The following is a 12,566-nucleotide window of genomic DNA, read 5'->3' as shown; positions in this document are numbered from 1 at the left end:
ACAAACTGGCCTCTTTTGATGCGGTGTCAGCTCCTATTTAGCAGTAAGGAGTTGTAGACAGCCTATATCCATGAGGTTTGGACCCTGCCCAAATGGTGAGTCTGATTCACATACATGTATCCTACCCATTTCTATTATGTCATATGATTTTGGCGTGACTCCCTAAGAATGAATGAGCACAACCATCGATCAGTTCTTGTGTAGAGAGAGACGAGCGACCGAAAAGAGAACAAACAGTGAACATCATCTGTGCATTTTTAAGTAAATCACTAACTTATGGTATTTTGTAATAGCCTATTAAGAAAATGGATGTAGCAATTATGCCAGTGACAACCGCCGACAATTTATTTTTCACATTTAAAGCGACACTTATGCTTTAGTGGGTATCATAATAATGAAAAGCTAAAGCCCATAATCAATGCAATCCTTTCTCTTACGTCAGTAAATTACTCTTCACGTTAGTAAATCAAGCTCCGAGATTAAACTCGGCTTTCGCGATCAAGCTGTTGCTATGGTTACGGAATCCTCAACTATCTTTTAAAAAGGTTTCATCGTATGAGCTTTACCTTTCATATATGGCGGGGGGAGGCGGGGGGTGCGGACAGCACAGAATGGGTTAATGGATGCAAGCCAGTAATTTATGGTGGGCTGAAGGTGGGCATGTGGTCTCTGGAACCATAGATCACTGCATCAAATTTTTATTGGTTTAGAGAATGTGCTCGGGCTGAATTATTATCTGACCCCCCAACCAAGATTAAGTCAGAAGAAAGTGACCTAAGAAGCAGGGGACAATTTATGGCAGGCAGTGAAATTACTCCTGATATATAGGATTTACAGCTCATTCCTGTCAGGCCTGATACAAAATAATACCTTGTCTTGTATAGCTGTGGATACGGACCTATACATACCCATCAGTATATACCTCTATATACCTATGGCACCCAGCAAGGAGCATATTATCACCCATTACAGATGATTGGACTGGATTTAAAGAAGAAAAATGAATATAGTGTTCCTATCATGAAAATTAGGAAAAAAAAATCTAGCTCTCCGGCTTCCACAAGGGGCATCATCACCCATTAACCAAAAGCTAGGTGAGACCCTGCACTTGGTGGGGGGGTAATAAATGGCAAATTAAGTCGCTGTCAGGAGTGGACTTAAGGGGGCTTTACACGCAACGATATCGCTAACGAGATGTCGTTTGGGTCACGGAATTTGTGACGCACATCCGGCCGCGCTAGCGACGTCGTTGCATGTGACACGTATGAGCGACCGCTAATGATCAAAAATACTCACCTAATCGTTGATCGTTGACACGTCGTTCAAATCCCAAATATCGTTGATGGTGCTGGACGCAGGTTGTTCGTCGTTCCTGAGGCAGTACACATCGCTACGTGTCACAACCCAGGAACAACGAACAACACCGTACCTGCGTCCTCCGGCAACGAAGTGGGCGTGACTTTCATTCGGCTGCTCTCCGCCGCTCCGCTTCTTTTGGACGGCTGCCGTGTGACGTCACACGAACGGCCCCCTTAGAAAAGAGGCAGTTCGCCGGCCGCAGCGATGTCGTTAGGCAGGTAAGTTTGTGTGACAGGTACTAGCAATATTGTGCACCACGGGCAGCGATTTGCCCGTGACGCACAAACGACGGGGGCGGGTGCTTTCACGAGCGACATCGCTATCGATGTCGCTGCGTGTAAAGCAGCCTTTAGACTGAAGAAGGCCCCTGTGTGAGAACAATATAGCCCTTTATAGTCCAATATCTCATAATGGTGCACTATTCCACCTGCTTTGGAGATAGAAATGGGCCCCCCTCAATTCTTTGGCCCCTGAGCAGCTCCTCAAAAACAATTCAAACTTATTTGTTTCTATGAAAAATCAACTTTTTTTTATTCAAGGAGGGTTTTTTTTATTGTTTTTTTTAACTTGAGAAGGTTTTGAAAAGCGCCTGGTAGAAAAGAAAAAAAAAGCACTTAGGCCGGTCTCCCACTTGAGATTGCCTCGCGTGTATCTCGCGCGAGTCTCGCGTTGCATCACCCGTCACGGACTCACACTCTGCTCACAGAAACGGGTTGGTTGCATGCATCTCTATGCAGCCGAACCGCTCCTGTGAACAGAGTGTGAGTCTGTGACGGGTGATGCACCACAAGACTCACGCGATATACACGCGAGGCAATCGCAAGTGGGACACCAGCCGTAACTTCTATGACGCAGCTTCTGATGAAATACGCTCAAAATTACACACTGTCCAATCAAAAGGCTGGAAATAACATTTTGGAGGATAAAGCTCTGGAAATGTTTCAGGGAAGAAAAAAAAAAGTTTCTAAAAACTGCACCCCAAAATAAGGAGCGTTTCCTGAATCGGTTTCTGCTTGAACTATTTGTTTTCAGAGCAGATACTCTCCAAACTTCCAATTAAAACTTGTGGTTTTTGGAGAGTTTTTGCTCCAAAAAGTCAGCAAAAAAAACTTGATTTATACATAGATGTTCAAGATGGAAATTTTTAGTTATTGCATTTTTGGTATTTTCTTTCCATCTTTTAAGAGTTGTACCTTTTTTATCTTTCTGTCTAAATAGCCATAAGGACTTGGGTTTTTTTGTGGGTTGAGTTGTCATTTTACTACATAATGTGCTAAAAAATTAGGGAAAAAGTCCAAGTGGGTTGAAATGATGAAAAAAAAATACAATTCTGCTCCAGTTTTTTGGGTTTCAGTTGTACAGAATTCATTGTGCAGTAAAAATAACTTTGAAACATGATTCTCCAGGTCAGTACTATTATGGTAATATCAAACTTAGAACGTTTATCATTATATTTTAGAAAAAAATGTTGTTTGTGTTGCCATTTTCTGAAACCCGTACAACAGTATTGCAATATATAATAGACATAATGTTCTTCTATAAAGTCCAGTCCTAGACTATGCTTCACAGGAGGACTACGATGGCCACCATGGGGGCCTTCATCAGGTGTCCAGCTCCCTACAGTCACGTTGCAAAGGAGCTAATGGAAATTGGTGTGCACGTTTGGTTGTCAACAAGCTATGGAAATACTGCTGTTAGTGATTGGAAGCAGCATTTATATTGTTAAACAGCAGCGATTGGAGCTGGCTCCAGTCGCTGCTGTTAGGCCCCTTTCACACGTCAGTGATTCTGGTACGTTTGTGCTTTTTTTTAAAAGTGAGTAGTTTTCTAAATGCAATCACGGTCCACGGAGAACGGAGCCCGGATTGCACTTAGACAACCCACGTGTGCCGTGAATCACGGCACACGCAGGGACATGTGCGTGTTTTACACACCAGTGAAAAACGTCACTGTTTTTCACTGACGTGTGAAACGGGCCTTACAGGAAGATGCTGGTTCTGTGACATAGCTGGTATCTGCCTGTTATAGAAGGCTAAGATCCTGTACCACCTCCATACATCACACTCCGCGAGTGACCTGTGATGAAAATGTATATCACAGGTCGTTAAGCGTTTAATAAGGGTCCATCAAGATGCATGGGGCCCTAGTATCGCCCTATGCTTACTATTTTATATGGAGGCATACAGAGGATTTTCCAGTCAGGTTCTGTATGACTATGGACAATATTTAGGAGAATAGCTTGTAGTGACCACTCTCTGTGAGCCTCTGGTGGGCTTGAGACATCCATATATTACATAAATAGTCATTTAAATCCTGAGAGTTATGCCCCCTTGGCAAACACTATAAAAAAAATGTGGCAAAGGTTACGTTTTTGATTAGTTTTTGACACTGGGTATTTTTGGTGTATCAAAACGAAGCGTCTTAGGCCATGTGCACACGTTGAGTATTTGGTGAGTTTTTTACCTCAGTATTTATAAGGTCACATGTACATGTTGCGTATTTGGTGAGTTTTCTACCTCAGTATTTGTAAGGCCATGTGCAGACGACACGATGAATATTTGGTGAGGTTTTTACCTCAGTATTTGTAAGGCTACATGCACACATTGAGTATTTGGTGAGTTTTTTACCTCAGTATTTGTAGCTAAAACCAGGAGGGGAAAAATCAGAGGAAAAGTATAATAGAAACAAGGGCACCACTTCTGTATTTATCATCCACTCCTACTCAAAAAGCTGAGGTAAAAAACTCAACAAATACTCAACGTGTGCACATGGCTTTAATACTGAGGTAAAAAAACTCACCAATTACTCATCGTGAGCACATGGCTTTAATACTGAGGTAAACAAACTTACAAATACTCAATGTGTGCACATGGCTTTAATACTTAGGTAAAAAACTCACCAAATACTCAATGTGTGCACGTGGCTTTAATACTGAGGTAAAAAAGTCACCAATTACTCAACGTGAGCACATGGCTTTAATACTGAGGTAAACAAATTCACCAAATACTCAACGTGTGTATGTGGCTTTAATACTGAGGTAACAAAACTCACAAAATACTCAATGTGTGCACGTGGCTTTAATACTGAGGTAAAAAAATCACCAAATACTCACTTTGACCTTAGGCTATGTTCGCACGTTGCGTTTTTTTCCGCGTTTCTGCAGCGTTTTTAGCAGCAGCGTTTTTGCGCTAAAACGCATGCGTTTTTGATTGCCAGCAAAGTCTATGGGAAAAGCAGAAATCCTGTCTGCACTTTGCTTTTTTTTCTGCAGCGTTTAATTTGCATATTTGTGGTCAAAAACCATGCTGAAAAAGAAGCAGCATGTCAGTTGTTTTTGCCATTTCTGCAGCGTTTCCTTAACATTGGAGTCAATGAGAAATGGCAAAACGCAACCAAAGTCACAATTCCTGCGTTTTTCATGCTTTTTACCTGCTTTTCCACTGCGTTTTTGGCTCCAAAAACGCATGCTTTTCTGGACAAAATTTAATGGGTTCTAATGTTCCTTTACACACACACAATAACCGAAAATTTAAATGTTCAAAAATTAGAAACTTCACCTATTTTTCTGATAAAATGTGCATAACCACTATTTTTTCATTAAAAATTATAATTTCCCATATAGTTTTATTAAAAGTTAATTTTATACTTTTTTTCTCTTTTTTCATTCTTTTTAACTAATTCAACTTTATTTCTCAGTGTCTTGATCCCAAAAACGCATCTGCAGAAACGCAGGTGAAAACGCAGGTAAAAAGCGCAAAAAACGCACTAAAAACGCGGTAAAAATGCATGCGTTTTTAGCGCTAAAAAATGGTCAAAAGCCATTTGGTCAAAAACCAAGGGAAATAAAACGTGCAGAATAAACTGCAGGTACTCCGACACAACGTGCGAACATAGCCTTATAGAAATCTCCTGGTCTCTGAGCTTCTGTTTTATTTAGTGTAAACTGACCTTCGGTGCGTGTTTCAAATCCGCAACATGTTAATTTCTCTTGTGGCTACGCTGAGTTTTATGTGCAGATTTTCCACATAGACTTATGCAGAGAAAAAAAGCTGGTAAGAAAAACGTCCATGAATTTTAAGTCTGCTTACGGTGCAGAAATGCATTAAAAATGCATGTAACAAGAGCAAGTAAACTAATTTACAGAATAGGTGCAGAATTCTGCAGCATCAAAAAAAGAGCAGATGAATAAAATAATAGCAGAAACAGGCCATTTTTTTTCAGCTAGTGACCATTCTTTTTGAGCTCAGCCTTTACCCCAACCTTTCTGATACCAGTGCAGCCTCTGAGATGTACCAGGAAGCCGCGAGCCATTATTTTCCTGGAGTGAGCTCTCTCTTTGACGCGGCTTCGTCGCTGGCGTCTTTTGCTCTATACTGTGAAGTACGGAGAGCTGGCGGATTCTGATCAGAACCTGACTGAAAAATAAACAAGTCACTTCTTTGAACCGCTCAAAGTATTTTGGGACCCTAGAGCTGTTAAAAGAGGCGACATAAGACGAACATGTGCACAGCAATGTTGTTTTGACACTGCTGTGCAATATGTTTCTTTTATAGGGCTCTTTGGCGGCATGTTTAGGCTATGTGCGCACATTGCGTTCTATTCCGCAGCGTGTAAGTCACTGCATACGCATCTCAGAACATAGCCGAAAAAGCTGCGTTCAGAGACGCATTCGGCAGAACGCAACGTGCGCACATGGCCTTATAGGCATATATCTGGCTGAATGTATCTGGAAAAGACGCGCTGTGCACATACCCTATGGAAAGGTTTAAAAAACCTTGCCACCAAAAAAAACAAACTGAAGTGACATGAGATAAGTGCACAGAGTCTTTTTGGATCATTATCAGAGTATAAACTCTATGTTTTTGAGGAGTATTGGGGTTTTCAAGAGGATTTTTGGAGTTTCTGCTCTAAAAACATTAAAAAAATCAGTGTGCAAATAACCATGAGGTGGATTCCACATAGAATCAGCCCCTAGCTTGACAATCTCAAAGTGGGTTGCAAAATACATGGTGGAAAAAAACTTCAAAAAGCTCAAGAAACTGATATAAGAAATAATTCAAGGAGGAATAAAAAATATCTCCTCCCACCAGAAAAGAAAGTTTCCTCTTAAAAAACCATCGAATTTTTCGGCCACCAAAACCTTGGCTGAACATAACCCAACCAGTCACTCTCCATCCAATTCTCATCACCTCTCCACAGTGGACAGCAGAGGGCGCTCAAACATTGAACTTTTTCTCTCCCTTCTTCCTCAAGAGCCACTAAATTGTACAAATTCCCGGCTGTTACTTTTGATTTTTATGACTTATTTACGTTGTGCGTCTATTTAACAATACTGTTAGCGTTTGAGAATTCGTTTTAGAGAACATATTTCGTTATAGAGCGCCCATAAAAACGTGCAGCCGCCTCCACACACGGGCAGCCATTCTTTCTGCTTTGTTTTAATATAAAAGAACGATTTGGTTCTGGGGAAGATTAAACACCGCAGACATTTCCATACGGAGCCGCCGCTGTAATCTGCTCTCTACACGGATTATTGTCATTTCTCCAGCACACTGCAAGTCACAAGTGCTAGAAGGAAAAAAGCTCAACAGCATCAGAACCAGACAAAATATAGGGTCTAGATAAAGTAACATAAGTCAGAAGAAAAGAATAAAATCACTCCATTATAGAGAGGAGAGAGAAAAATAAATAGGGAGAGGGGGAAGAGATAAGAGAGAGAGCAGAGAGAGAAAGAGAGAGGAGGGAAAGAGAAAAAGAAATAGGGAGAGGGGAGAGAGATTAGAGAGAAAAAGAGGGAGGGAGAGAAAGAAGATGGAGGGAGAGAGAAATAGGGAGAGAGGGGGTGAGATAAGAGAGAGAGCAGAGAGAGAAAGAGAGAGGAGGGAGAGAGAAAAAGAAATAGGGAGAGAGGGAGAGAGATAAGAGAGAGCAGAGAGAGAAGGGAAAGAGAAAAAGAAATGGGGAGAGGGGGAGAGAGAGTTTAGAGAGAAAAATAGGGAGGGAGGGAGAGAAGGAAGATGGAGGGAGAGAGAAAAAGAAATAGGGAGAGGGGGAGAGAGAAAGAGAGAGGAGGGAGAAAGAAAAATAAATAGGGAGAGGGGAGAGAGATAAGAGAGAGCAGAGAGAGAAAGAGAGAGGAGGGAAAGAGAAAAAGAAATAGGGAGAGGGGGAGAGAGAGATTAGAGAGAAAAAGAGGGAGGGAGGGAGAGAAGGAAGATGGAGGGAGAGAGAAATAGGGAGAGAGGGGGAGAGAGAGAGAAAAGAGGGAAGAGAGAAAGAGGAGAGAGAGAAGAGGAAGAGAGAGAAGAGGGTGAGAGAGAAAGAGAGAGAAATACAGAGGAGGGGGAGAGAAAAAGAGATATGGGGAGAGGAGGAGAGAGAAAAATAAATAGGGAGAAGGGGAGAGAGATTAGAGAGAAAAAGAGGGAGGTAGAGCGAGTGAGAAGAGGGAAAGAGGGATAGAGAGAGAAGAGAAAGAGAGAGAAAAGGGAGAGAGAGAGAGAGAGAGAGAGAGAGAAGAGGGTGAGAGATAGAGAAAAGGGGGGAGAGAGAAAAAAGGAGGAGAGAAGAGGGACAGAGAGAGAAGAGGAAGAGAGAGAAAAGGGAGAGAAAGAGAAAAATTAATAGGGAGAGAGTGAGAGATAAAATAGAAAGTGATAAGGTAAGAAAGAGAGGAGAGAAAGACAGAGAAGAGGAAAAGAGAGAGAGAAAAGAGAGTGACAAGAGGGAAAAAGAGAAAGAGGGAGAGAAAGAGGGAGATAAGAGGAAAAGAGAGAGAGAGAGAAAAGGGAAAGAGAGAAAGAGAGAGAGGAAGAGAGAGATAAGAGGAAAAGAAAGATAGAAAAATGAGAAAGATAAGAGGGAAAGAGAGAAAGAGGGAGAGAGAGAAGAGAGAGAAAAGAGGGGGAGAAAAGGGAGGAGAGAGGGAGAAGAGGGAAAGAGAGGGATAAAGGGGAGATAGAGAGAGGAGGAAGAGGGAAGAGACATAGAGAGAAAAGGGAGAACGAGGGAGAGAGGGAAAGAGAGAAAAGGGAGAGCGAAATAGGAGAAAGAGGGATAGGGGGGAGGGAAGAGAGAAAGAGGGCAATGCCAACATGTACTTGGTCCTGTCAATAAAGCTATTTTCAATTTGAATTTGAGAGAGATAGATAGATAGATAGATAGATAGATAGATGGATAGATAGAAAATAAATAGATGGATAGATAGATAGATAGAAAATAGATGGATAGATAGATGGATAGATAGATAAAGAGAGAGATAATATATGGGTGGATAGACAGATAAATAGATATTGATGGATATACATAATAGATAAATAGATGATAGATATTGATAGATAATTAGAAAAATGAAATACCAACAAAAAAATGGATAGATCTCCAATCTACACATATCATTTATTACTGTGTCATCTAGAGATAGACAATTTGTCTGTCTATCTCTAAATTATAGATAATAAATTAGAGAGATAAATAAATAGATAGATATATAGATAGATAGATAGATAAATAGATGATAGATAGAGAGATAATATATTCAATATACTGTAGATGGATATTTTACTGATGCAGAAAGCTGCATTTCTTTATAACTATCACACACTTTGCACACATATTATAGGATTTGCCACTGATGATTATTAGGTCCTGACTTCTTTCTTATGTTGCATTTCAAGGAATAAGTGCAGGATCCCGCAGATAAGATGCTGATGTTACTTCCACGCTCCAGACACTGGTCACTGAACCAGCTGTATTGTGTAGATAATAAAGGGTGATCTCTGCGGGTATTTACCCTGTTCCCGGGTGTAATAGTCATCAGATGGCTGCTCCCCATGGTCAGTGGCCACCGAGCTCCAGGTGCCGGGCTCGTGTGGATTTATTTACAGATCTGGTGCCTAAAGTTCTATTCTAGACAACAAGTGTGCAATCACAGGATAGTTCCCGGAGCCATACACTGTCCCATGTGACGTCATAACACACTGAATATATAATACCTACGATATCACATAGAAGGGAGAAACGACAAGTGCATCTCACAATACACAGTATGTGCTGTACTGTCAGAAGTGGAAGTCTGGACCTATATATACACTGTGATCTGCAGGAGCCAGAGCTGTCCTAGATTCCCACAACAGATTGGAGAAAGACGAGTCAGGCTGGCAAGGTATAGATAGACCCATAGGCCATATATCCACTTGTTACAGATAGAGAATATAAAACTAATTAGATATAAAATAGAATAGATAAATTAATCGATAGATAAATAGATAGATAATAGATAGATAGATAGATAAATAGGTAGAGAGATAGGTAGATAGATAGATAGATAATAGATAGATGGATAGATAGATAAATAGGTAGATAGATTGTTAGATGATAGATAGATAGATAGATAGATAGATAGATAGATAGATAGATAGATAGATAGAGGGATGGATAGATAGATAGATAGATAGATAGATAGATAGATAGATAGATAGAGGGATAGATAGATAGAGAGAGGGATAGATAGATAGATAATAGATAGAGGGATAGATAGATAGATAGATAGATATAGATATAGATATATGGATAGAAGGATAGATAGATAGATAGATAAATAGGTAGATAGATTGTTAGATGATAGATAGATAGATAAATAGGTAGAGCGATAGATAGATAGATAGATAGATAATAGATAGATGGATAGATAATAGATAGATGGATAGATAGATAGATAGATAGATAGATAGATAGATAAATAGGTAGATAGATTGTTAGATGATAAATAAATAGACAGATAGATAGATAGAGATACCTCATTCCCACTTGCTAAATAAACAGCAAAATAAACGTAGGTCATATAAGTACAAACACACACAAAGAAACTGATGAGTATGCAACTAAATAAAAGAAAGCGATAGATAGATAGATAGATAGATAGATAGATAAATAGGTAGATAGATTGTTAGATGATAAATAAATAGACAGATAGATAGATAGAGATACCTCATTCCCACTTGCTAAATAAACAGCAAAATAAACGTAGGTCATATAAGTACAAACACACACAAAGACACTGATGAGTATGCAACTAAATAAAATAAAGCGAAAGATAGATAGATAGATAGATAATAAATCATTAGATAAATTATGAGTTGCTAGATATAATAGATGCAGCTAATTGTTTCATATTTTTTCACAAATTAAATATAATACAAGGACCTTTAAATTAATTTATTTTCTGTAAACAAATATAAAAAGAGTCCAAGTATATTGCAACTAAAACAGGAGCAAATAATCTGTCTCTTTCGAAAACCAGGAGGGGATCTGCAGGAGGAGGGAGGTCGGGTGAGAGTCGTTTCCTTCAGATCGATGCGATGGAGATAGGACACAGATTGCTAAATAAATCATCTCATTCACTCTATCCGGAGATTGCGCCAATTACCAGTCATCCCTATGGACATTTCAGATGGTTTAGCTGCATTAACCTTATATAATACATACATGGGGGGGGGGATTATCATATGTGTATATCTGCACTGTATCATATCACTGATGGAGGTGTGATTGTATAGCGCAGGTGATGACAGAGAAGTTGGTATCAGCTACAGTTAAATGGTAGAACATATTTTGTTTTTATGTGAAGCAAAAGTACCATCTTTTGCCAGCCCTGATCTGTCTGTGCCAGCAGTCCTCTCTATGTCATTTGCCTGCTGCACTTGTGGCGGTGTTTTACTAAAGCCATATCCTTTGTGCTAATAGCCCTGTCCACATTTGCTACCTAATTGGACTATATAAAGCCAATAAGAGCAGAGTCCTGGCAGCCTAGAGGCAGCGCACTGTGAGGAGCTGGGCAGTGCTGTGCTGTGCTGAGCCCTCCTCCTCCTCCCCAATTCCTCCACCTCCTGGTCCTCTTCCCTCCATCCCTCCTCCTCCTCTTTGACTCTTCCTCCTCTTGCTTTTTCCCAGTTGCTATCAGCCTTCCTAGTTTGCAGGTGCTGACTGCTACTCCCTGGATGGCTGTTTAGTTTGCTTTGCTGGCCTTCCTTTCAAATGTTTTCTTGGGAGTTGTAGTCCCCTTGCTAGCTTCTCATCAGCTTCTAATATCTCCTGGATTTGGGGGTCCATTTGGAAAGAGAAAGAAAAAAAAAACTTTATTTTTTTTTTTATTTTTTGGTTCATGGTTACAGCTGATTTTAGCCATGCCTGAAACGGGACAAGAAAGCAATAGCACCCCGGCCAAGGAGTCCCCCTTCTCCATCAAGAGCCTCCTGACTTGTGAGCCACCTAAAGCTATTCGTCCACCAAAAGCCCTCTTCACCCCTATCAAAGGGACCTTGGATGGAGCAGCCTTTGCCTTATCCCCCCTGACAGATCTATCCTTCCCCAGGCTGGAGATCCCAGCTCAGAGGTTCGCTTTACCTGCACATTACCTGGAGAGGTCCCCTGCCTGGTGGTACTCCTACACCTTGACGCATGGAGGTCATACACCCAGGACTGAAGGTAAATGAATGCAATGTCCCATCAGGCTTCAAGCTGAAAGGGTTAAAGTGATCTGGTGTGCGAGATGAGGCACGACTACAAACCCTACCATATCTTCAGGGTATAGTCCCACCATTGCTTATAACTAGATAGTAGTTCCAAAAATATATATACAAAGCGCACAATTACGCATATATCGAACGATCCAATCGCATATCCAATTATCTACTTTTGTTTGTTTTTTTTCTTGGTTGATTTAATTTGTCCAGAACAATACAACAGACAGGTAAGACTGAATGTCTGATAATACCTTTTTATTGGAGACACAGGATACAATAGTTACTTAGGTTCAAATAAAGACCTAGGTCCATCTAGTTCACCCTTCCTCCACCAGTTCTACTTTTGGTCACTAAGTCACTTATAACCAACAATGTTGTGTAGTGAGGAAATCATCCAGCCCTTCTTTAAAAGCTGTTATAGTATCTGCAATTACTACCTCTTGTGGTCGGCATTCCACAGTCTGACTGCTCTAACTGTAAAGAACCCTTTCCTATTTAGCTTTTCTTCCACTTCAATTAGCTTAGACTGAAATGAATAGGTTCCTGGCAATGTCCTAATGGACAGGTGTATTAATAGGGAGCTAACTACTGCTGAGTTTCAGATCTTCTCTGATGGCTTTTTTGGGTCAATGAAGAACAATTTGATGGATGAAAAGAAAGATAATGGGAGAAATAGTAAAAAAA

At 40.4% G+C, this 12,566-nt stretch overlaps 1 protein-coding gene across 1 annotated transcript in view; it reads left to right on the top strand.

Annotated features, from left to right (window-relative positions):
• The first annotated feature begins 11,338 nt into the window (after positions 1 to 11,338).
• The window catches only part of HMX3 (H6 family homeobox 3), a 3,632-nt gene continuing 2,404 nt past the window's right edge, over positions 11,339 to 12,566 (top strand). The window contains exon 1 of the mRNA XM_075352268.1: positions 11,339 to 11,844. Within this exon, the coding sequence (XP_075208383.1) occupies positions 11,544 to 11,844 (301 nt within the window). The 5' untranslated portion in view covers positions 11,339 to 11,543. The remainder of the gene's footprint in view (positions 11,845 to 12,566) is intronic.

This window comes from Anomaloglossus baeobatrachus, chromosome 5, assembly GCF_048569485.1.
Source record: "Anomaloglossus baeobatrachus isolate aAnoBae1 chromosome 5, aAnoBae1.hap1, whole genome shotgun sequence".
In the NCBI taxonomy this organism is placed as follows: domain Eukaryota; kingdom Metazoa; phylum Chordata; class Amphibia; order Anura; family Aromobatidae; genus Anomaloglossus; species Anomaloglossus baeobatrachus.
The sequence above is the reverse complement of the archived record's forward strand: the minus strand, read 5'-3'. Positions and strand labels throughout refer to the sequence as shown.